The sequence below is a fragment of the Rattus norvegicus genome, chromosome 8 (assembly GCF_021556685.1).
Source record: "Rattus norvegicus strain SHRSP/BbbUtx chromosome 8, alternate assembly SHRSP_T2T, whole genome shotgun sequence".
In the NCBI taxonomy this organism is placed as follows: Eukaryota; Metazoa; Chordata; class Mammalia; order Rodentia; family Muridae; genus Rattus; species Rattus norvegicus.
In genome coordinates, this window is record NC_141541.1 from 128577899 (window position 1) to 128602819 (window position 24921).

General features: G+C 48.2%; 1 protein-coding gene across 7 annotated transcripts in view; it reads right to left on the reverse strand.

The window, feature by feature from the left end:
* Nucleotides 1-24921, reverse strand: part of Ulk4 (unc-51 like kinase 4) — a 305588-nt gene that overhangs the window by 192651 nt on the left and 88016 nt on the right. For all 7 annotated transcript variants that reach the window (XM_087563005.1, XM_087563004.1, XM_087563001.1 and 4 more), the window contains 8 exon segments: nt 19381-19514; nt 16266-16387; nt 16084-16140; nt 9389-9440; nt 9208-9302; nt 3122-3173; nt 2741-2885; nt 1420-1512 (listed from right to left, as the gene is read on the reverse strand). In XM_087563005.1, the coding sequence (XP_087419131.1) occupies nt 1420-1512; nt 2741-2885; nt 3122-3173; nt 9208-9302; nt 9389-9440; nt 16084-16140; nt 16266-16387; nt 19381-19514 (750 nt within the window).

Sequence of the window (24921 nt, forward strand, 5' to 3'; positions counted from 1 at the left end):
ATTATTCTATTAGATGCTGCCAGGCTGGACACCCCCTCACTTGCTCCCATTTCCTATAAAACCTTGTCCTGCTGAGGGTTCAAGGCTGCTGTGCCTTCCCACCCTGCTGTGTCAGAGTTGGGTTAGAGGAGAGGCCAGGGCTGAGCTTGTAATGAAGAGACCCTAATGCGATTACATCGGAATCCGCTCCTTGGTGGTCTTTTGAAGGTCACAGACGCTTCCTGGCACAACAGAAACACCTCACGGATGTGCCCACAGCCTAACAGAATGGAGGCAAGTCCTCAACTGAGGCCGTCCCACGACTCTAGGTATGTTGCGGTGTCGGTAGCTGAAGCTGCGAAGGTTCTCAATTCATAATGTCTAGGAACACCACTCTTGAATTTCCACACAACTCCATTGCTCTCTTGTTGGAAGTAACTTTAGAATTAAACTCCTTTAAGAAGAGAGATCAGAGTGCTCTGTCTAAAAGCTGTGAAAAATACAGCTTCAAAACGGACAAAGGAAAGGGGTATGGGCTTTGTGCACCCTGAGTTGTCGTGGCTGGGTACAGTGAGTGTCACACTGTCCCCTACAGAATCAATGTGCGGCAGCAGCGAGCGCCTGAGACTGAGCGTCCTCTGCAGTGCTCTGAGCAGACAAACGCTCTCCACCACTCGTAGTCACTGAGTTAAATCAGATGCAGCAAACATCAGCAAACCTGACCAGGGCTTACCGGCTATGAAGCAGGGCACCAGCTGGCATTTCAAAACTGTGTGTAATCTGGACATGGTGGCACACACCTGCAATCTTGACACTGAGGAAGCTGAGGCAGGAGGATTGGTGCCATTTGAGGTCGGCCTGGGGGACACAGTAAATTAGGGGACAGCTTCTACTGCAGAGTAAGACCTGCCTCAAAAAAAAAACCACACACACATGTACACTCACACACTCACACACACACACATGCACACACAATGTTGTTATGCGTGTTGAGGGTTTTTCCTCCTTTAAAGAGTTTATCATTTGGGTTGTATGTGTAAGGCAGACATGTGTGTGTGTGCACTTGTGTGTGTGCCAGTGCGCTCACACAAGGCCACACGTGTCACAGTTGTCCTGCTCCTGTGAAGCAGGGTCTCAGCTCTTTTCATATGTACCTGAACTAGCTGGCCTGCTGCTTTCTTGGGATTCTCCTGTCTATAGGAGTGCAGCGACTACAGATGCTCACGCTGTGTACCCAAGTGCTGTGTGGCCTCTAAGACTCTAACTCAGGTCATCTGGTTATCTCCCTGGGTCCACACTGTCAGTTTGACACATCACAATTCCATGGTGGGGTTAAAACATGTGAACCTCGGCCAAGGCAGCATCAATGACAACAGTACAAAGTGGGAGACTGAATGGTGGCCCCATCCCTTGGTGGCTACAACGCTGGCCTCCCAGTACCTGGTGAAAGCAGGGTTGTGTTCTGTCATGGCAACGAGCAGCTTCAGCGCGTAGGCTGGAACTGGGTCGGGCTCCATGAGGATGTGCTCGTACCTGAGGAGCAAAGCCACCAGTCATGACTCAGTTTCTCTCCTTATATGGCCCAAACCTCAGGAAATGACAGGCTGTACCATGCCAACATCAGGGGGAAGTGCATCTAGCTAGGAGCACAGTACTAAGCCACCACACATTTGGGTCCCGTGGTGAACATGAGGTCCAGTGTTGCACCCACAGCTGTGTCCACCATTGACATCTGTGGCTAAGACACAGCATAGTGGCAGTGGAGACACGAGGGTCAATCACAAGGGGACAGATACCAGATGATGAAAGAATTGCACATTCGAGTTCCCTTGTGCAGGCAAGCACAGACACATGAGGGCTTGTCTGCTCACTGTAACATTGTGCGTCTTATACCTACCCCACTCCACTCTGTGTGTGTGTGTATGTGTATGTGTGTGAATGTGTGTGAGTGTGAGAGTGTGTGGAGTGTGTGAGAGAGTTTGTATGTGTGAGTGTGTGTGTGTACGCATGTCTGTGTGTGTGAGAGTATGTGAGTATGTGTGAGTGTGTGTAAAAGAGTGTGTGTGTGTGCGCGTGTGTGTGCATGTCTGTGTGTGTGAGAGTATGTGAGTATGTGTGTGTAAGAGAGAGAGTATGTGAGTATGTGTGAGAGCCTGTGAGTGCGTGTGTGTGTATGTGTGTGTGTTACTGGGAATATAAGCCAGGGCCTTTCACCTGCTGGACAGGTGCTTGCACACAGAGCTACACTCTGGCCCAGAATTCGGTGCCTAAAGGAAACAAACTTCCAGAGGTCTGTTGAGCCACAGGAATGGGAATTACCAGGTTTGAGTCACGATCGTTCCTAGTCAGTGTTTCTGCAGCAGCTAACTGAGCCCATAGTATGCTGCCACTGATGGGAATCCATCTAAATCCCAAACGCTTGACGAAAATAATGCCTTGAAGCCTGTGAGGAGGAGGAATACGCCCTTGCGCCCCCCCCCCATTCTAAAAGATGAAGCCCTAATCATTTCTTTAGTCATTACGGCCTTGATGATTTTACAGGTAACAAGAGAATTTTCTTTTTTAATGGAAAGGAAAGAAAGGCCGTGTTTGTGTCCCCCGGGAGAGGGATGCTGGATGCCGTTCTGTCATAATGACATGGGTAAAACATTTTATCAGCATGATCCTTCCAATGCCAAACACTCAGCTGAAAAATTAATACACAAATACACTGCAACGCTCAAACGCTCGCCCCTGTGTGAGTGGGCGGCATGGTGCTTACTGGGGTAGCAGCTCGTCCCTGATGAGCGCCAGAAGACCGCTGTCAGAATCACAGCTGGCCTCTTCGTCGCCATCCTCCGGCTCCTGGCTCACCAGCAGGGTTGTGGTCTCTGAGAGCAACCGCAAGCTGAAGAGTCTCCATTCCACTGGAATGAAGAAAAAAACTCTAAGACCGTGAGTCCAGAGAGACAGACAGACAGACAGACAGACAGACAGAGAATGACAGACAGAGACAGAGACAGAATAGAATGTGTGCTCATCACGGTGACACACACTTGCAAGGCAGGACGATGGTGAGGACCAGGTCACTCGAGGTCCCCAGCAGCACCCAGTTATTTCCAACAAATAAAACCCTGATTCTTAGTGTGATGGCCTCACTCACCATTCTGGCTTTGAACCAAGGACACCAAGGGCGGCAGAATATAATCCACGACCTGGAAGAAAGAACAGGAGGCTATAGCTCGGAGCTCTGTACAGAAAACAGATGTTGTGCACCAGCCCTGATGTGTCCAAGGCAGAGTCACTATCAGAGGAGGGAGAAGAGAGACAAATGGGACTTAGGAGGTGTGAGAGGTTATCTGGGCTAGCAACATGAGGACGCAGTGGTGGGGAAGGCGGGCGGCAGGAAGGAGAGATGAACGCTGGTGTTCAGCACATTGTGTCTTTTAGGTTCAACCCAGGCCACTCCCTAAGGAATTGTGACACCTCCCGCCTCAGTTTACCTAATCTAGACAAGCTCTCATGGGGATCCCAGGGGCTTGCCTGCAGTGATTATGCATCATGCTCCCCTAAACCAAGAGAGAAGCGATGCCACTGGCTGGAGATTTCTCTGCACTCCTGGGACCTCATGGGCCCAGGGTCACTGTGTAGAATACATTCAAACGAACACTGTGAAGGAGGCAGCCAAAAACTAGACAGCAGATAGGCAGAGAGCAACCTCCAAAGGGAAGAAGCACCCCAGCCAGCAGACACACAGCTTTACTTAACCCCAGTGAGGTCAGGCACACAGAACTTTAAAGAGAGAGCACCTTACACCCAGATAGTTTAAAACCAAACAAAACAGCCAAGGCCTGCAAGTCAGTGTAGAGAAGGGACTCAGATTCCACAGCAAATTAATAATAACTTCAATAAATACAGCAAGTTAGAAAGCCAATTCCACACCATGAGGACTCAATGATGCCACTTCTCTGTGACTGATTACATGACTAGACTGGGGAAATCTCACAGTTGTACTTTGTGTGTGTGGGGGGGGTGAACTCACAAAAGAACATAGACGGCATGACAGTCTGCATTATGAAGGAAGGCGCTGTGCGACCCTGCCCTGACCTGCACACTTGTTTAAAGACCTTCCAAATCCAACTCTACCGCCATTTTGGTTTTAGCTAATGCTGCTTTTCCTCACTACCTCGAGGCAATCGCAGCAGTGTCCCGCAGTGACAAATTCTACCCTCAAACATGAGGAGGAGTCTCTGCAGAGGGACCGCAGAGCGAGAAAATTTAAAATGTAGCCCAAGTGCTAGCACATTGAGAAGACGGCTCCCGCCTAGCTCAGCAGCACTGAGGTCTTCATCAGAGGCTTCTCAATGAGAAAGACAAGAGGGTTGAAGAGATGGCCGGCAGTTAAGCACACACTCTGCTCCAGAGGACCAGAGTTCAGTTCCCAGCACCATGTTCAATGACACACAACCACCTACAAGTCAAGCTCCGGAGGATCCAGCACCCTCTTCTGGCCTCTGTGGGCACCTGCACTCAAGTGCACACACTCTTGCAAGGATGCACACGCCTACCCACATAAATAAGGAAATGAACGAACATGTATTATGTGAGCATTAGTCCACTCAGCAGTTCACACTACGGCTGGAGAAAGTAGAAGAGTCAGCAGGCCACGGTCAGGATGTGTTATAGGTGAGAGGAGTAAATTAATTAAAAAACAAAACAAACAAAAAGTGGGAAAGCCATCTGATAGATTTTATTAACATTTTGTTTTTCAACTTCAAGTAAGGGAAAGAAGACTACCTCTGTTCTGGCAGAACACGGACTTAATATATAATGACTCTAGCAAAAAGGAAAACATAAAAATACGATTTAAAATATTAAGTGATTATGGTCTTCAGGGCACAGGGCCAAGAAATGTTTTTGATTCCTAGAGTTATTATCAGGAGGAAGAGGAAGACAAGGAGGAGGAGGAGGAAAAGGAGGAAGAAGAAGATGAGGATGAAGAGGAAAAGGGTGGGGAGGAGGGAGAAGGGGGAAGTAACAGCAGCTCAATAAGCAACGTCACAGATGATACTTCTCTGTCTGCCCACAGACGTCTGTAAGCAACGTCACAGATACTTCTGTCTGCTCACAGACGTCTGTAAGCAACGTCACTTCTCTGTCTGCCCACAGACGTCTGTAAGCAACGTCACTTCTCTGTCTGCCCACAGACGTCTGTAAGCAACGTCACTTCTCTGTCTGCCCACAGACGTCTGTAAGCAACGTCACTTCTCTGTCTGCCCACAGACGTCTGTAAGCAACGTCACTTCTCTGTCTGCTCACAGACGTCTGTAAGCAACGTCACTTCTCTGTCTGCTCACAGACGTCTGTAAGCAACGTCACTTCTCTGTCTGCCCACAGACGTCTCAAGGGTTACTGTCTGTACTTGACTGGTTGAGGGATGTGTAACTGGCACACATGTGACTCCTATGCTGACACCATCAGCTACAGCGTTTACACAACATAAAATGAATTATACGGATGAGCTGACAGTGTCCACAGGGGTCTCGTCACACTGGTATCAAAACAGTAGTTACTTGGTGCTAAGTGTGATCATTTATAGATGTGTGCATACACAAACGTAGCCATAAAGAGCCAGGGTTTCTAGGAAGAGTAGGTGTGTTTGACCCAGCCGCTGGGTTTCAGATGTTAGAGCCTGTGGTGACCAGGCTACTTGGTGATTATTCTCTGCCTAATGCCAACCTCCCTTGTTTTCTAGTGCCACAGATCTGAATTTGCAGATGGGGAGGGCCGACTATGCTCACTTGACAATGACCTAGACAGAATCAAACCAGTCCTGCAGTGATACCCATCTAGAGACACCAGGCAAGATGGAGATCCAAATCCTGAGGGCAGGCTGGCCTGTCTATCTGCCCCATGTCCCTGGAGCTCATGCTCCCACTCACCCACCCCCTCCTCAGTAGCTGAAGGAGGGCTGAGGTGGGACAGACAGCACACAAGGGTGCTGAGGTCAGAGCAAGCTATTCCTACAACAAAGAGCTCAGTGCACGGGCCCAGCCAGCAGCAGGGCAAACGTGTTATCAGTTGATGTTTCAGTATGAAGGCCTTTCCATAAAACTGCATGCACTTTGGTTTGTGTGTTTAAAGCAACACTCTAAAAATGGAATCTACAGGCATCAGCAACACCAAGCCAATGTTAATTACATCCTCCTGAATGCAGGCAGAATTCTGTCTGAAATCACGTTGGGGGAAAAAAAATCTATGTCCCCTCTGCAGGGTTGACCAGGCTCCAGGCCCTTTCCCATACGGGGATGCGAGGGTGGGACACCAAATAATACTTCTAATCCATCCAGGTATTTTAGAAAAGGACTGATTTCATCAAAGTGGGGTCTAGTGAAGGATCGGTGAGATAAAGCTGTCTCCCAAAGGTGACATTCAGACCTGAGTGGTTCAAATGCTAATGCACCACCCACTGGAGGTGTTTCTCTGACCACAGCACATCTCACCTGTAATGTGCCTCCCCCAGGGCAGAGAATAAAAGTAAGTCCTGCACACAGCTCTACACCTCTATGATCACACCCTACAAACTACAGCCTCAAGTACCTCAAAATGCGCACAACAACAACATTGCTCACTTCTCTCTGACAGCAAACGTGATTCTTCGTCCCACCTCCTCCCAACAGCCAGGTTCCCATCCAGGTCACCCTGGCCAAGTGAGCCTGACTTTAGGGCAGTCCCTTCAGGCTTCCTTTCTAAAACATCTTTCCCCAGGGAGAGGATGCCTGCTCAACTCTAGGCCTGGTCAAGTAGAGCCATATACATCCTCTGCCTCTAGCAGACACTCCCCATCCTGATGAACACCTTGCACACTCAGCTCAAGAAACATGTCCTTATACAATCAGGTACAAACCAGCAGACTGCTCAGGACTGCTGCATCCCGAGGATCTCCTATCCACAGTACACCCTGCATCTCCAGCCTTCCTTCAAAGAGCTGATTCACAGAAAGGCCTTACTACTATGAAAGTCACTGAGCCCAGAAAGGAGGGGGGGGGGAGAGATAAGGGAAGGAAAACACCAGTTACATTTAATCTTTGCCTAATGTCCCATCTGTGTGACCAGGAAGGGCGCTTCACCCCATGTGGCGCCAATTTCTGGAATGCTGACAGAAGCTTCCAGAAGCAGGAACACTTTCCCTCCCCTAGAGAGGCCGGCTGTCCTGGCTTTGCATACTTGACAGGTTCAAACTCAACAGTGCTTTCTCTTCCTGGCCAGTGGGACCATTTCCCTCTACCTGATGCTGTTTTGGGCTAGCACACACTCTCTCTTCTTTTATACAGTCTAGGACACAAACTCAGGGAATGGGGCCACCCACAGTGGGCTAGCTCTGTGCTTGTCCCAACTACCCATGCACCAACCCCCTGCCATCAATTACCATAATCAAGACAGTTCCCTGCAGACATGCCCAAGAGCAACTTGATCGAGACAGTTCCCCGTGGAGACTCGCTCCCTTCCACTGTGACAATACATTGTATAAAGCTGGCAATTAAAGTGAACTTGTGCACAGATTTAATGTTGCCTTATACCCCCTCCTTGGTCAGGTCTCCCCACACAGTGTAAGGTGACTCACAGATGCCTATACCAGGTGGAGCTGGCCTCCTAGACACCCCAAAGCAGCAGCTGGGCCGGCTCCGTGCTTACCAAGAGTTAAATGCAGTTAGTGCTTCCATACGAGCAGGTATCGATTAGGAGCCTTGAACACAGTATGTGCTGAAATCTAAGACAATCCGAGGCTCCCTGGGGTGTGCGTCTTTTCCTCATGCATTCCACTCATACACAAGAAGAGATAATTAGATTTCCCATGAGCCTCGGCATTAGAGAGCATTTTTATGAAGCGGTAACATTGTGACGATGCCTTTTCTATCATAATTGAGGCTGTTGTGGCAATAATTAGCACACTTGTGTTTCATGATTAGAAAACACACTAATTAAATTTCTATTTAAATGCAATACAGATATTTATAAACACTGGATCTGAACAAATTAGCCATGAGGTTACTGTTCATTAAGCAAGAGGATCGATAAGTAACATCTCAATCAAAGACCTGGGACTTGCTGGCCCAGCACCATGACTGTGACTGGAAGACCTGGGACTCACTGGCCCAGCACATGGCTGTGACTGCCTCTTTCCTATTAGGTGTGGATGGGAATGTGGAAAACCCTATCCCGGCACACTGTGATGAGGGATGAACCCCCCAAACCCTAGTATTAAGTCCTGAAAAGACATCGGGGAGCTTCAAGACCTATTTCTGGATGGAAGTCTACGTTAGAATGTGATGGACTCTGGCAGGAGGCATTCACCAACCAACCGAGACAGGACCCTTGGGAATCGCTGGCTCCTGCCAGGACAGGTATCTAGTGAGCCAATGGGTACATGGCTCTGTGCAGATGAAGGCATTGACTCTCCAAGTAGGGCAATGCCAGCTCTGCCACCAAGCCCGGGCCACTTAGTCACTCCTAGAACACAGAGAAGCACGTCCTAGAAGTTATGGTCTCCAGTGTCTCCTGCACATAGAAGCATGGTGTGACAGGGTCTCAGTTGAAGAAAATGGGGCTCCTAGCAGAGGCCAGCACGAGGCATCTGAGGAGAACGGAGTGCACACAGAGGCTTCAGAGAGAACACGGGATGACTGAGCCAGGAGCACAGTGCAGCAGATCCACAGGGAAAGGCGAATGTCTGTCTTTTGATGCTGCCATGCATCTGCATGAAATGCACATAAACAAGCACATCTACAGGGGCCAGGAAACAAGAGCAGTAATGTAGACATGGAAAGAAAATGCATGCAAATTCTGCAAGATGTCTTCTTATGACAGAGGAAAAATAACCAAAGTCACAACCAGTGGCTGCACGGGCAGCATGACCACAGCAGGAGCCAGAAAAGGGGACTTGGTAAGTCACAAGTCACAGATTCACTTGGGCATGCAGCCCCAGATCCCAGAACTAGAGAGGCGGGGGGGGGCACCCCCTAAAGTCTGCAAAGCCACCTCCACAAGTGTGTGCTACCGGCTACCACAAGGAAGCAAAGGGATAGTCGGAGAGGCCCACCCCTCCCCAGGCAAAATTGGAAGCAGCTTTCCAGGGCTCTCCCTGCTCTTTTGAATGGTTTCTCCGGGGATGAACAGCTGTCAGTCTGACTGACACACGTGTGCACAAGATTATCAAGTGACTGACAGAGGGCTTCCCTAGAAACTGACCGTAGCGCGGTAGTCGGCCAGCAGAACCGGGTACTGGATCACTGCTTCAAATGCCGACAGGGTGATCTTGATGAACTCCTCTGACGCCACGATGCCTAGGATCACAGATCACAGAAGCAGTCACCACAGGTGTCCGCCTCCCAGGCCCTTCATGGCATGCGCAAAGACCCAGGATGCTCACCTATGGCTCCATCTATGTTCGTTTCCCCCAAGTCAATTGACTTAATGTGACTCTGAAAAAGAACAAGTATTCAATGAGTGGGGGAGGGGGTCAAAATAACTCAGAAATAAAATTTAGGTAGTGTAGCATTTTGTCTGAATCCATACCCAATTCTTAAATTCATGGAAAACACTAAACACATATATTACAAACACTGTAATCACAGTTTTAAATGTGCTGATATAAATATTATATGTAATAAATGCATATTCTACTCATATACACAAGAAGGTGGCTCAGCAGTTAAGAGTTCAGTTCCTAGCACCCAAGTCAGGTGGCTCACAACTGTTAACTCTAGCTCCAGGACCTCTGACACCTCCTTCTGGACACCACAGGTACTGCACTCACATGCGCACAAACCCCACACAGATATATACATACACATAATTTTTTAAGGTTTATTTTATGTATGAGTGCTTTGTTCATATGTGAACCATGTGCTTGCAGTGCCCAGTGACTCCAGAGGAGGGCTCTGGATCCCCTAGACTAGCGTTAAAGACAGATGAAAGCCACCACAGGGTGTTGGAAACTAAACCCAGGTTTTCTGCAAGAGCAACAGTGCCCTTAACTGCTGACCCATCTTTTTCCAGGCCCCTAAAATAAATCTTCAAAATTTTACTCCACATAAATTAAAACTACACATAAACAGATAAAAATAATTTTGAAATACACAAATGGGATTTAATGTTGCAGTAATTCAGTGGAAATAAAACAAAGGGGAACCAGTGATAGTCTATACTGTCATCCCAACACTTGGAGACTGAGGCAGAGGGGTGGCCCTGAGTTTTAGGCTACCCAGTGATACCCAGTGAGTCCAAGGCCAACCTTACCTACAGTGTGAAGACCTTGTCTCAAAGTAAACATATGAGAAATACCCAGATGATACATAAACCTTCCCCATCACTACCTCAAGCTAACCCGAATGACGCCTAATGCAGTGGTTTTGGCCATCCCAAAGGTACACAGGGTCAAGGTCAAGGTGAAACAGAGGTCAAGGCCTCAGTGCAGGTCTCACTACCCAGTGCCTGACTTTGGAGTTAGCACTGTGTTTAGTTCCTCCAAGCCTCCTATCTACGGGGCACATATACACATACACCATATACCACAGCACGTGAGAGGGAAGACTGAGCAGCTGGGTGTGAGCCCCCTGATACCTCCCCTCCCAGTCCCTGGCTGGAGGCTCTGAGCAGGACAGCTGTTCCCAACTGTGAGCTCAGCGAGACGATCTTTGTCACACTGTGACAGGCTAAGCACCCGTGTTCTTTGCACACAGTCCCATACATGCCTTCAGCTCACAAACCATCATCAAATACAATGCTTTGTACACAGCAAACAGCAGAGTTGGGGTTACACCTTGATAACAGATTGTTGTCCAGGGTTTGCCCCATTGAAAAGCATGATAAGAAGCAAATAAAATATGAGGGCCACAGAACTGAAAATAGCTAAATATAAGCCATTAGCCCAGAGCAGAGCTTGGCCTGCCGTGATGGGATTAACCAAATGTGGTGGCCTGTGCCTGTAATCCCAGCAATCAAGAGGCTGAAGCAGGAGGATCAGTGTAAATCCAAGGCCTGTCTGGACTATTCAGTGAGTTCGAGGCTAACCTGCACTATGTAGCAAAACTCTGTCCCCGAAGGAGCAAAGAAAAAGAAATCCATAAATAGAAAGGCAGTGCACATTGTGAGCGCATCCCACGGCATCACATAGCATGGTGTGAGCGCATCCCACGGCAGGCTGTGGCACTGCGCTGAGGAGAAGAAAGGACTTCCCATCTACGGGTGGAGTGCACAGCCCTACCCCTACGAAACTTAGCTCCTCACGTGAACTCCCCACCCCAGCACAGAAACCATCACAGCTCTGAATCTACCTTTCCAGATGTTTAAAAATATTCCCACACGTGTATCTCTGGACATTTAAACTAAACCTTTAAGCTATGTCTTTTAAGTCTCATTTCTTTCTGTCTGAGAGGTGTTTGTCTGCACATATTCCTGTGCACCATGTGCACACCCGAAGCCCACAGCAGCGAGACGAGAGCATCAGATTCGGAGGCTGGAGGATTATGGCTCTGAGCTGCCACATGGGTGCCAAGACCGTGAAGCCCAGGCCCTCTAGGGAAGCAGCCAGTGCTCCCAAGCTCTGAGCAATCTCTTCAGCCCCTAAGTTGTATCTTTTACTAAAATTCTACCAAACTACGCAGGCCTACAAATGAGACAATATTTAGCCATGGAAGTGCTTAGGGAAGCAACCTCTCCGCCAGTAGGTAGCTGGGCTTCCCCAAGCCCATGTTGTCCCTTCTCCTTAACCCTTTCTTTTGCCTGGTATCCCAGAGCACCTCCAGATGGCCACAGGCAGCATGGACTGCAAAGCCGGAGTCTCTGCAGGGGAGCGGACAACAGCACACACAGGCCCCACGGCCAGGCCAGCTGAAGACTGAGGGGCAGAAAACAGCCACGTCAGGGCCAGAGAGACGGTCCAGTGGGTAAAGAGGCTTCCCATACAAGGGGCACTTTGGTGTTTTTGGATCTCCTTCTAGGAGGCAGAACAGACCCCACAGCAAGATGGGAATGGGTGCTTGCCCCCAGTGCAACGACAGAAACTCCTCACCAGCACATTTGTATGGCTACAAGTAAGCACTTGGTCATTTGCTCTGCAGCCTAGCAGGATACCATCCCCGCTTTCTCCACAACACAAACCAAGAGCCATCAAGAGGTCAGCACTCGCTTATCAGAAAGCTGTGCACAGGTGGGGAGTGTCTTGTCTGTCAGTCTGCACTTTAATAAACCAGCAGGGTCAGGAGAACCTGTGCACTGTCAAGTCCCCGTCCTGGGCTCATCAACCAAGAACCTCAAGGAAGAATCCAGGAAATACAGGTTGCGCCCATCAGGAGTCCACCCACTCACTTCCCTTTCATCTTTCCTTCCTGTTTTCTGGCCCAGTTCAATGGGAGCTTCAAAAATTGAAGATCTGTAGGAGTTAGCAGTTGGCTAATCCCTGTCAGTGGAGCCTATGAAAGCCCAAGATGGCTTAACCGTGACCTGCAGTCATGGCCAAACAGCAGTCTTCCTTAAGACCCAAATTTCATTTAATTGGGGGAAGTGTTCCTGAAGCCAATTCCTATGCTCATATCCCATATGTAGTTATCCAGACCATTCTGCCGTAAAAGGACAGGAGCCAAGCAACCGCTCCAGCCCTGTCCAGCTTACCCAACCTCTGGGTTTGTTGGGTTTACTTCCAGAGCTGAGGGTGACAGGAGCTATGTACCTGCCAGCAAGGACGCCGCGGTCCCTCAGCTGCACAGATGACGTCTCACCACACTCCCTCAGTCGCCATGCATTCTCTATACACTCTAGAGCAGTGGTTCTCAATCTCCCTAACGCTGCCACCCTTCACTCAGTTCCTCGTGGTGTGGTGACAAGACATGAAATTATTCCGTTGCTACTTTGTAACTGTAATGTTGCTACTGTTATGAACCTGACAGGGAACCCCTGTGGCCCACAGGTTAAGAAACACTGCTTTAGAGCCTCCTCAGACCACATGACCCAGTGCAACTGAAGCAGAATTGCATACAGCTGGAAGGGAAGCCCTCGAGCTGTCACAGCTGCTCTGATGAGGATGGCAATGTCCCTCCCATGACACAGCAAACTGAGGCCTGGTGCCACTGGAAACACATGGGTCCCCTCTTTAAGTACCCTTTCGATAATTGAAGACACGGCAGCTCTGGACCTCTCGTCACACCCACCCTACCCAACGCCAACAAGTTCTAGCGTATGCTGTTCCTGGATACAGCGGGACTGAATACTGGGATCTAGGTACAGTTTTTAAAAGCTAAACTATAGTGAGCCGGTGTGGTGGAGACTCCTTGAACACATTTAGAAAATACTGACAAGAACATTGAGCTCCAGATGGACCAAGTAAAGCTTCCTTCACAAAACAAGTTAGGGAGACAGCTCAGTGGGACAAGTGCCTGCTGAACAGGCACAAGGACCCAAGTTCAGTGCCCAGCACCTACCCAAAGCTGGACACAGCAGTGACTATGCGCCCCTGTAACCCCACAACAATGGTGTCCTTTCTGTTGCTGGGATAAACACCCTGACCAACAACAAAGTGTGGAGGAAAGGGCTTGCTTTAGCTTACGGGTCACAGTCCATTACTGAGTGGAGACAACAGGGCAGGAGCTTGAGGCAGTAGCCATGGAGGAACACTGCTGACTGGCTTGCTTCCTCTGACTTGCTCAACTAACTCACTTATCCAACAAGCGCACCTGCCCAGGGATTGCCCCGCCCACAGTGGGCTGGGCCCTCCTCCATCACTGGCAATTAATCAAACACCTTACAGATGTGCCCAGTCCAATCTGTCCCTGGCAATTTGTCAGCTGAGATTCCCTCTCCCCGGTGGAGCTGGGCTGTGAAGCTGACACCTGGAGCTTACTGTGAAAGACTGCAGGTTGGAGCCCGGGAGACCTAGACACTCACGGCCAAGCAGCAAACTCAGGGTGTTCTGGAATAGACCCTGTCTCACAGGACTAAGTGGAGAAGAGATCCAAGGTCAACTTCCAGCCCACACATGCCAGGAAGGCAGGCGCATTGGCAGGCATGTATGTGCTTGCACACACTGCTGCACGTATGTTTGACATTCTTCCACATGAGCTCCGCAGACTTCAGGGACATTCAGCAAACCTTTGCTAACCAAAGTGAAGACGAATGTTTTCAAAGCTTCAGATGCCGGCCTCTGCTTTCCATTTCCAGGGGCTGGAAGTATGAGGTTGGCTGGTTCCCTCGGTTGACATCGGAAGGACACGGGAACTGGAAGAGTATTTTTGCTAATTTCCAGGAAGACTTAACTCATAGAAGCAACATCTGATTCAACAGCTCACGACAAATGCACAGATAACTGAACCAGGTTGTGGATTAGCAGTGACCTGTGCTTTCCAGGGTCACTCAATGCCAAGGAGGTACAAACAATACAGTGAGAAAGTCATCAAGGTGCTCTAGAGCAGCCATGATGCACACTGCGAACACTGCCTCAACTAGGAAGCTAGCCCAAGGACCATCTCATCCCTGCGTGTGTGTGTGTGTGTGTGTGTGTGTGTGTGTGTGTGTGTGCCCTTGGACAACTTTCAAGAGTCAGGCTTCTCCTTCTATTGTATGGGTCCAGGGCTTAGACTCAGGTCATCAAGCCTGGCTACAAGCTCCTCTAACCACTGAAGCCATCTTGCCAGCCTCAAAATAAGATATTGGCCATTTTATTCATCTAAACTCCCTACTGAGAACCAAGACCCAGAAGTGAACCAGGCAGGTTGGTTTTAATTCTCAACAAACACCAGAAGACCAGCAGAAGCACACCTGTTCCTGGGGAAGAAAGAGGCCCTTCCTCTGTATGGCCTCTGTCCTTGTCTCTGAGCCCATGTGGTGCTGTCCCTGAAATAGGCGTAAACACTTCCCTCCTGAAAGTCCACACCGGCTTCCCTGGTTGTTGAAACTGTTAAGCATGCTCACTGCAAGCAGAGAAAAGTCCAGACAGGAAAATAGGTGGGGGAGGGAGGGAAGGGGATGGAACTGGGGCAGAGGGGAAAGAACACACAGAAACACAGGCCACACCCGTCCATGCAATACTGTGTGAAGCACTGCATGGCAGGTCCCAGGAGCCAAGACTGTTCTAGACCCTGACATGTATGTGGTGTCCTTAACAGCACTTGGGCTCGGTAGGAGACAGAAAAAGAGCAGGTTACGGTGACGGTGGATAACCGGGGTGGTGATTACAGATGCAGGAGAGTGCACAGCCCATTGCACGAACTTCCTAGACTTAAGGGTTCATACCATGAGGACAAAGCTGAAACTGAGCCCCAACGCTTTGACCTCAGACACCTCTCTTCAATGTGTGTCCTAGAAACATCACTTCCTGCTCTAAGAAGAACATTCTAGAAAACAACCTCACTCATGAGCAGCAGCCCTTTTCCCCCACCCTCCCCCAAAACAAAACCGGTGCTGAAATGCCACTGTGCCTTGCCTGTGCCTCCATGACACCCTCCAGCCTCCTAGGCCTAGTGTAGACAGCAAGGTCGGGCGGTGAGTGACAGGACTTGGCTGTCCTGCCTCAGCACACCCACAATGCACTCTGTCACCTTCTGGGCCACAGCATCATCAGGAAGATGGGTGTGTGCAGACCCGGAATGATAGTAACAGGGCAGCTGGTTTTCACGTCTTCCCACGTTGTCGAAATCAAGTAAAAATGGGAAGAAGAAGAAGAAGAAGAAGAAGAAGAAGAAGAAGAAAAGACGGAGCACAGCTGAGTCTAACTTGCTAAACTGTCATCCTAGAGAGACATGTGCATGGCTAGCAGTGAGCCGGTTGGCAACACGGCATTCTCAGCCCCCCACTCCCACCATGTCAGTTCAAATGCTTGACTCAGTATCTACTGAGTGTTTATGTGTGCTTTTTGCCCTATTAGGGGCTGTCTCTGAACCAAGTACATTATCAGGAGAGAATGTATTTTTCCCAAATGTCAAATTTTATTACAGAGAACAGATAAAAATATAAAAAGGTCACTTCCCTACAAACAAATGCCACCAAACCTTTTAACTCCTCCCTTCTCACACCCATGCCGCAGCCAGCAGCAGTGGCAGTGGTGTTAGCCAGACATGATTCCTTGCTACTCACAAGAATAGTTCCATAGCTGAAGAGAAACTCTTCTGTCACAACTTGAGGTCGAAACACCTGGGGGACAAGATTTTCCACAGATCAGATCTCCAAAGCCAGTCCCAGACAAACGGACAGAAGGGTCTGGTCTCAGTGGGGGTGGCTCTGCTCTAGGGGACAGGCCTGGGGGTGGCATGTGTTACCTGAGACATGACCAGGTGGAGCACCACAGGCATCATGGGGAGACACATCTTCAGCTGCTTCCCCTGGACCGTGGATGGGTGCTTCCGGCCGGACACGTTTGCCAAAGCGTTGAGAATGTCACCTGAGAAGCACATCAGAGGAGGTATGGTGGTAAGAGACCACAGAGGTGAGGTGATTCACCTTCAATCTACAGTACTGGGTAGCCAGTGAGCCTTCTCATTCACTTTTATGCGTGTGTGAGGGAGGATCTCATGTAGCTCAAGCTGGCCTCCAAGTCAGTACGTGGCTCAAGGTAATTCTCCTGCTTCCACCTCCCAGGTGCTAGACCTACAGGCAAGTGCTGGTGTTTTCCGTGTGTGTCACCATGTCTGGTTCTATGCAGTGCTGGGAATCAAACTCGGGGATTTGAGCATCCTGGGCAGGAGCTCTACCAACTGAGCCACATCTCCAACCATACACACACACACACACACACACACACACACACACACACACACACACACGCACATACACACATGCACACACACACGCACACACACATGCACACACATACATACACACACGCACACACACATGCACACACATACATACACACACACATACACACACACATACACACACACAAACACACACACATACACACACACACACACACACACACACACACATGCTGGTAATACAGGACACTCGTGCCCTCTGGGAACAGAGTGGGACGATCTCCATAGCCACTATCAACCGACTTCTAGCCTAGACACAATATAAAGTTATGGTTTAGTAGTGGTCTGAGAAATTTATTTTTCTATTTATTGATTTATTTCTATTCTAATTGATTATCACTGCTTACTGCCTTAGAAAACTAATCTAAAATTACAAGTAACGAGATTGTAAAGCAAAATTTGAAAAAGCAAACAAAGAAAAATTGAAAACAATGTTCAAAACTTTTAGGATTTATTTTATTTTCATCTATGTGTGTGTGTGTGTTTGTGCAGTGTGTGTGTGTGTGTGTGTGTGTGTGTGTGTGCGTGTGCGTGTATATGCTTAAGTGCAGGTGCCCAGAAGAGGGCATCAGATCCCCTGGAACCGGAGAACAGACGGTTGTGAGCTACCATGTGGGTGCTGGGAATTGAACCCATGTGTTCTGGATGAGCAGCCCATGCTCTTAACTGCTGAGCCATCTCTCCTGCCCCAATTTCCAGCATGTTTCTGGCTGAACTGTGAGGTGCTCGGTTTCCAATCATGAGGTGAGAATGTTCCTAATTTACTAGTAAGAAAGAGTTGCTGGTAGATCTGCGTCTTCGCCATGAGGGTCAGAATCTGGCTCAATGTGCTGAACACCGCCAGTTTAGAGCCACATCTGCTGGGAAAGCCAGGGGAAGAAACCCAGTAACCCCAATCCCTCCTCAGATCACTTTAACTTCCAAAAGTAACAAGGCAAGGCATTTCCTTCTGTGCAGGCAGCGTCCTCTGCAGACGTCGATACATGTTCTTATATTAAAGATGCCTCTTCAAACCACCTAGGTTCTCGGATGTTGAACCATCAAAATCCATGACATCAAATTTTAACATTTTAGATTAGAAACTTAAACCTGTATATAATGTACTTCTGGATGTGGTGCTGAATGTCTCAATTCTTAGTACTTGAGGGACTGAGGTTGGAGGGTCAGGAGTTCAAAGCCAGCCTGTGCTACACGGTGAGTTCAATTCCAATCCAAACTTTGTCTCAACAAAGGAAACAAAAAACAAACAACATCAATAAAAAACAAAAATGGGTGTGATGGTGTGAAATGAATGTGATGGTGTGAAATGGGTGTGATGGTGTGAAATGGTTGTGATGGTGTGAAATGGGTGTGATGGTGCACACCTTTAATCCCAGTCCTCAAGAGGCAGCAGCACAGTTGTCTCAAGCAACAATAACAACAAAATCAACCCATAAAACAAATATACATTTAAAAATTCTTTTAGTGATAAATATATATATTTCCAATCTCAATATGGGCAGATCACTTCTCATAGTGATCACTATCCTTTTGACTATCATAGATCACTTCCTTTTGACTAGGATCAAGTGCATATGTAGATGAAAAAAAGATGTAAGAAAATTAACTCAAAATGACCGTATAAATCCAGTATTAGATCATGGTTGTTGGGCATGGGGTGGGGGTGGATCTCAGAGACCTGAGGCTGGGGCGGGGGCGGGTGGGATCTCAAGCTCACTATGTAGCTGAGGATAACCTTGAGCTTCTGGTCCTCTGCCTTTGCCTCCCAAATGCTGGACTGCAGGAAGACATCACCACTGGATGGTGTGGAGCTGGGCATGGAACCCAAGGCTTCATGCATGGGATACACGTACTGACTGAACTCGACGCTGGTTTCCCTTTTCTTTTTTTTTAATTGCCATTTACCTCAGATAACACATCTCAACCCTTTGACTGACACAAAACAATTAAAAAGTAAACCAGGCAAGTTTAAGCCTTAAAGCCATAGATTCAAGCAAAGCGTCTCCACACTGCCCTGCAAAAACAGACACTGAGACTTAAGATAGCACAGCACGCATAAGACCTGTGCCAGCTCCAGCCAGCCAGACGACGGCAGGATTGATGTGTGAGGCCGACATGTGGTGGCTGCTAAGAGAGAGAGGGGCAGCTGGTTTTGTCTTTTGTTTTAATGCTCTGATCCTGATAGGCTGATCACACTCAGAGTGGTCCCCAAAGCTAAGACTAGCTGGGCAACCCCAACTGGACTGGACAGGGACCACAGGGACCGCAAGAAAAGAAGGAAGAGGAGGAGGAGGAGGAGGGGGAGGAGGAGGAGAGGGAGAGGAGAGGGGGAGGGGAGGGGGAGGAGGAGGGGGGAGAGGGGGAAGGAGGGGGAGGAGAAGAAAGAAGAAAGAGAAGAAGAGGAGGAGGGGGTGAGGAAGAATTAGAACAAACCAAAGCTGGATGGGAAGGGGAGGAGTTTGGGAGAACAACCATATTCAAAACACACGTAAAATTCCTAATAATTATTTTTTAAAATAGAACAGGGAAACAAGAGTGGACAAGAGGCGATACAGAAGCTGCCCACAGACAAGCGAGCACCTCTGGGCCCTGAGAAGGGTAAATGGCTGCCACTTACCGAGGATCCGTGGTGACTCCTGCACCATGTGCTGGATGAGGAGATCCAGGCACCTGGCCAGATATTCGTTCCCGCTCTGCAGCTCCTTGCCTGGGGAGGTCTTTCTGCTGTCTCTCTCAATGTACATCACCAGCCTGCAAAGAACACAGGGCAAAGATTAATGCTCCTGATGAGACAGACACAGAGTCTGTCCTAAAGCAGCACCGAGTCAAGTGTTTGCAGAGACAGAGTCCCAGAGGTGCTGACCAGCCATGCAGTCAACCTCACTTTAGCAGTGCAGATGTTCATGCAGAAGAAAATAAGGCTGTGTTAAGTCTCTCCCCATGTTACAAACAGAACCCCAAATTCATTAGCCTTTGGTCAATGGAAAGACACATCTTCTAAGTGACAGATGGTGGCCAACATTTGCACACAAAGGGCTCTCATCCTCCCAGGATCAGAGGAGAACTGTTGGTACCAGCTCTTCTGTTGGCTGTTAATATTAAACTATGGACACAGATCCACCATGCATGCATACATGCACACGTGTGTGTGAGAGGCATGCTATGTGCTGTCCTGACTACTTATGAAACTCAGCGTCTTCTTGTGTGTTGACTGACCATCTAGAACACACATGTGTGAAGGGACACGTGTGTAAAGGGACACGTGTGTGAAGAGCCTGTTAAGTCTTGCTTCTTTTGCCCACTAATTCTCTGGTCGTTTGGGTTACTTGCTCAAGCGTGTCATTCCTGTGACGATTGCCTTCCACTGCTCTGTGGCTTGGTTTGGATTTGTTTGTTTTAAACTTTGCTCTAACAGAAGTCCCCAACTTTAAGTTAACAACATGTCAGTTCTTCCTTCACAATTGGAGCCTGTGGGTCCTGCCGCAGGAGCGAGACCTAAGCCCACAGTTGTCGGAGTCTGTCTTGCTGCCTACTGGATGCTTCTCTGCTTCACCTGCACACGCAAACACACCTACCTGGTCATGCACAGTGTGACTTGGACAGAGGTTTACTTTCCTACACTGACATTTACATAAGGCAAGGCCAGTGTTTTAATTTGCCAACCTTTCCCCATGGCTGCTACCCCAACCTTCTTGTGTTCTCCATATTTTCTATCCCTCTGGCTCTACATTGATCCCTGAGGATCCAGCCTCTATGAGAGGAGTACTGTGCAGCCTGCAGTTGGATTTCTCCAGACAACCTTGGCATTTGCCTCTGGAATGTAGTGGGGACACTCGGACAAAGACTGGGATAACTCCAAAGTGACCTTCTCCCTGCCCTGGGAAATCTAAATCAATCTAAATCTCAATCTGCTTGCATAACCCCTCTGGGGGTCAAACAACCATTTCACAGGGGCTACCTGAGACCATCAGAAAACACAGATATTTATATTAATATTTTCGACATTATCAAAATTACAGTTAGGAAGTGGCATCAGGAATAATTTTATGGTTGGGGTCACCATACATGAGGAACTGTATTAAAGGGTCACAGATTTAGGAAGGTTGAGAACCACTGCCCTAAATCAATAGCTACCCAGTTGTAGAAAGCAGGCAAGAGGGGCAAAAGAAGGGAAAATATGTCCCTCAAATCCATGGTGTATACAAAAGTATATGTCTTCAAGAATTTAACTTTTCTCTAAAATCGAAATTATTCACCACAAAATTTAATAATGTGCTCTTAATTGCCCAAGTCTGAAATATCTTTTCCTTAAGTTGAAGTCTACTCACATTTTGAATCCCTACTGCAGAGCGAGCCTGTAAGAAAACAGCCTGTGTCTGCTGAGGAGAACCCAGCAGGAGAGAGAGAACACAGCTGAGGAGGGCCAGTGTGGCCCACCCCAGCAAGCCCCACCAGAGTCTGCCCAACAACCAGCACCAGGAAGCTCTCGCAGGTCACTGACAAGGGAGCCTCCCACACTTCATGAACCCACTGTGGAAATGGGGAGACCTTTGTATGCAGCGTTCAAAACAGTTTAGACCCCAATCCGACAAACTCTATTTCTTAGCATTCTGTATAGACCAGATTAAAAGATCAGCACTCAGAAATAATCCAAAGTAAACTGCAAAAGATTAAAAACCCCTTCTTCCCTCCAACTTCCTCAGTCAGATTAGAGCAGCCAGGAGAGCCCAGCAGCTTTAAAATATTAAAAAGTCTCTGTTATTATTTATATTGTTGGTTGGTCCAAGACAGTCCCACTCCAGGATAATCTTCATTGTCCATTTGACGGGATAGAAAATCACCTAGGAGACATACCTCTGGATGTGTTTGTGAGGGTGTCACCAAAGAGGACCACCCAGAATGTGAGAGGCAAAGGCTCACAGGCTGGGGTTCTGAGCTGAAGGAAAAGGAAAAAGAGGAGCCAGATGTGCACCACACAGATGTGCACCACACAGATGTGCACCACACAGATGTGCACCACACAGATGTGCACTGACCTTCCCTGCTCTCTGCTTCCTGAGTGGCGCACATGTGAGGCAGCCCAGGCCCACACTCCTGCTATGCATCCTGCCATGGTGGATAGTACAGTCTCAACCATGAGCTGATCCAACCCTCCTTCCCTGCACAAGTTACTCTCTGTAACTGTTCCAGGGGAAGGAGGGAGAGGTCACACTCTGCCATTGTCTCAGCTTCCCCTTGTCCCCTTGGCTGTGACCAGCAGTTGACTGCTGCTACCCGGGTCCCCTGCAAACCTCACAGTCAGTGTGCTGCTGCAGCATGACATCACCTCCACACAAGCCACAGCGGTTCCCTCAGTTCCAGCTCCCTCCATGCTGAGTCCACCGTGTCCACTGTCTACACTGTGGTAGCCTTTGCTTCTCCCTGTTCAGGAATAATTTCCCTTACTTACTGGATGTGTTTCCTCTCTCCTCCATCCCTGCCAGGATCCTAGATGAACTCCTCTTCCAATCCAATACCCACCTTCATTTCTGGTCGAAGCTTTGACTCAGCTCTGGAGGCCAGGTGATAAATGGACTTTGGACCCAAGTTCAAATCCCAGCAACCCCAGCATATCTATGGGCCTACCCTGGTTGGTTCTTAGCAACTCTCAAAACCCAGACGCTGACTAACTGACCTGAAATGTAAGAACTACTCTGAGAAGAAAGGGAAAATGGGAACCTAGAATGTTCCTTGGAGACTTGATCAGTTAACTGGAGCAGTTACTTAGAGCCTGCAGTGAGTGGGGCCCAGGACCAAGGCAGCACAGTGAGTCACAACATGAATCTCGGGCTTTTAGAGCAAAGCCATGCTCCCGTTGGTGGGACCAATGCCTTTTGCAGCCCAAGTTGCCTGCTGTCCTCTAGCAGACTGGGCACACAGTAGTGCATCATTTATGGGGTAGGAATGATCCAGGCTAAGTGCAGAACATCCACCGTGAGTGGAGGAGGTTCAGATCTCCATGCACTGCCAACCGTAACCCTGATTAAGCACTACGACAGTTGACTGGCAGAGGAAAACAGAACCTGTCTGAAAGACAGAGTATGGGCAGACACATCGCTCTACTGATCTAATCAAATGCAACCCTTGGGGAACATCATCCAGTGAGCACCCCGTCAAACTGGAGTTCGCTGCATCCTGCCTTTCCACTGAGCATGGCTAAAAGCGCTGGGCGCGCTGCCAAGGAGCACTGGAAGGGAGCTCAGTGGATGGGTAGAGCTCACTTGGGGCTTGAGATATTGAGAAGAGACTCCAGGAAAGAGAGCTGGGGAGACAGCTCAGAGGGCAAAGCACTTGCTGTGGAAGCAAGAAGATCCGAATGTAGATCCCAAAGAGAGGCCAAGTGGGCGTGGTGACCCGCCTGTAATTCCAGTCTCAGAAAGCCAAGAAAGGATCCCCAGAGCCAGTTAGCTACAAAGACTAGCCCTGTTTGATGAGTTCTGGGTTTGATTGAGACAATCTGGCTTAAAGAATAAGATAGACGAGAGACTGAAATAATTCCCAACCTCAGCCTTGGACATGCACGCATGCACATATGCTTTGTACACACACATATGTGTGTACACATGCAGGTACACCCACATCTGCACATGTGCTCAAATGTAAATATGCATTCATACACTCAGATCACACATGTGTATACATATGTAATGGTTTATTTAAATGAGAAATGTCACCCATGGCCTCAAGTACTTGGATTCTTTGTCACCACTGGGTGGCGCCATTTAGGGAAATTATAGAATGCCTCAGACATGAGGTCTGTCTAGAGGAAAGTCCAACACTGGGGGCAACTTTGAGAGTTCATAGCCTCGTCCCAGGTCCTGTGCTGTTTCTGCACATGGTGTTTTATCACAGCAACAGAAAAGTAACTAATATAATAAAAAAGAAAAGAGGGAAGTTCTAGGAAAAAAAAAAAAGAGATCTCATGAGAATGTTTCCACAGAATGGCGACACTAACAGAAGAAGATGCTCTCCATAACCACGTGGAGAAAACGCACACTCTGCAAATGTTACCAGAGTGCTTTAGCTGCCTTTGTGCTTCCACACAGGCCTGGCTATGACACGGGCACAGAGGCAAGAACAGAAGCTCAGCAAAAGGAGAGTTAGTGAGGGAGCTTCTGGGGTGTTTGCTCTGTAAGCTACTTACAGAGCTAGCTTACTGGAGAAGCACACACCCGTGTAGGTTCCGCCACTAGAAATACCCATCGAGTTCCTAAAACATATCCAAGACTGCCCATGCAAGGGTAGCCTCAGCAGGGCAACAAATGCTCCTCCCTCCATCTCTATTTCAGATGTAAGGTGGCAGCAACAATTTTATCAGTTGCTGTCATCTTTAACTATTGTTTTAATTTTTAGCGTGATTGTGTGTAGGTGCATGTGTCACAGCACATACGTGGAAGTGAGGACAACCTTTGAAAGGCGTTCTCTCCATCCACATTTGCAAGGGTTCCAGGGGTTGAGCTCGGTTCTCCACACTTGCATAGCAATCAGTACATACTGCACCATCTCTCCAGCCATTTCTTTAATTATTAATGATGCAGACTATCTATTGGTCATTAGAAATCTCTTTAAAGCAGAGAGATTATTATGTACAATAAAAAAACTATATAAGTTTTGTGAGCATGTAAGCTTTACCTATAACTTCTATTTTATTTTATTTCTGTATATAAGTGTTGTGCCTTCATCTGTGCACCACAGTGTGCAGTACTCATAGAGGCCTGAAGAGGGAGCTGGAGTTACAGGTGGTTGTGAGCCACAGTGTGGGTGCTGGGAACTGAACCCCAGTCCTCTGCAAGAGCAGCAGGTGCTTTACCTGTGACTTTTAAGGGACAGAGAAGTTTCCAGATTATATAGAACCAAGATAAGTATTTGCTTCTGTGCTTTCTCTTCTCCCCCAGATTTAAACATATTTCCTTCCAGCTGTTTTTGGTTTCTTTGGGGTATATAATTCTTTAATCCACCTGGAATTAACGTTTGTATAAGCAGAGAAAATAAAATTTTCCCACACAGTTAACAATTATCCAGAGTAAATATTTCTTTAAGAAAATCTTCCTTTTAAGATCAAAGCAGTTTTTTTCCTTTATTTCACTGATTTCCTTATTAGCCGAGATGCCAGGGTGGT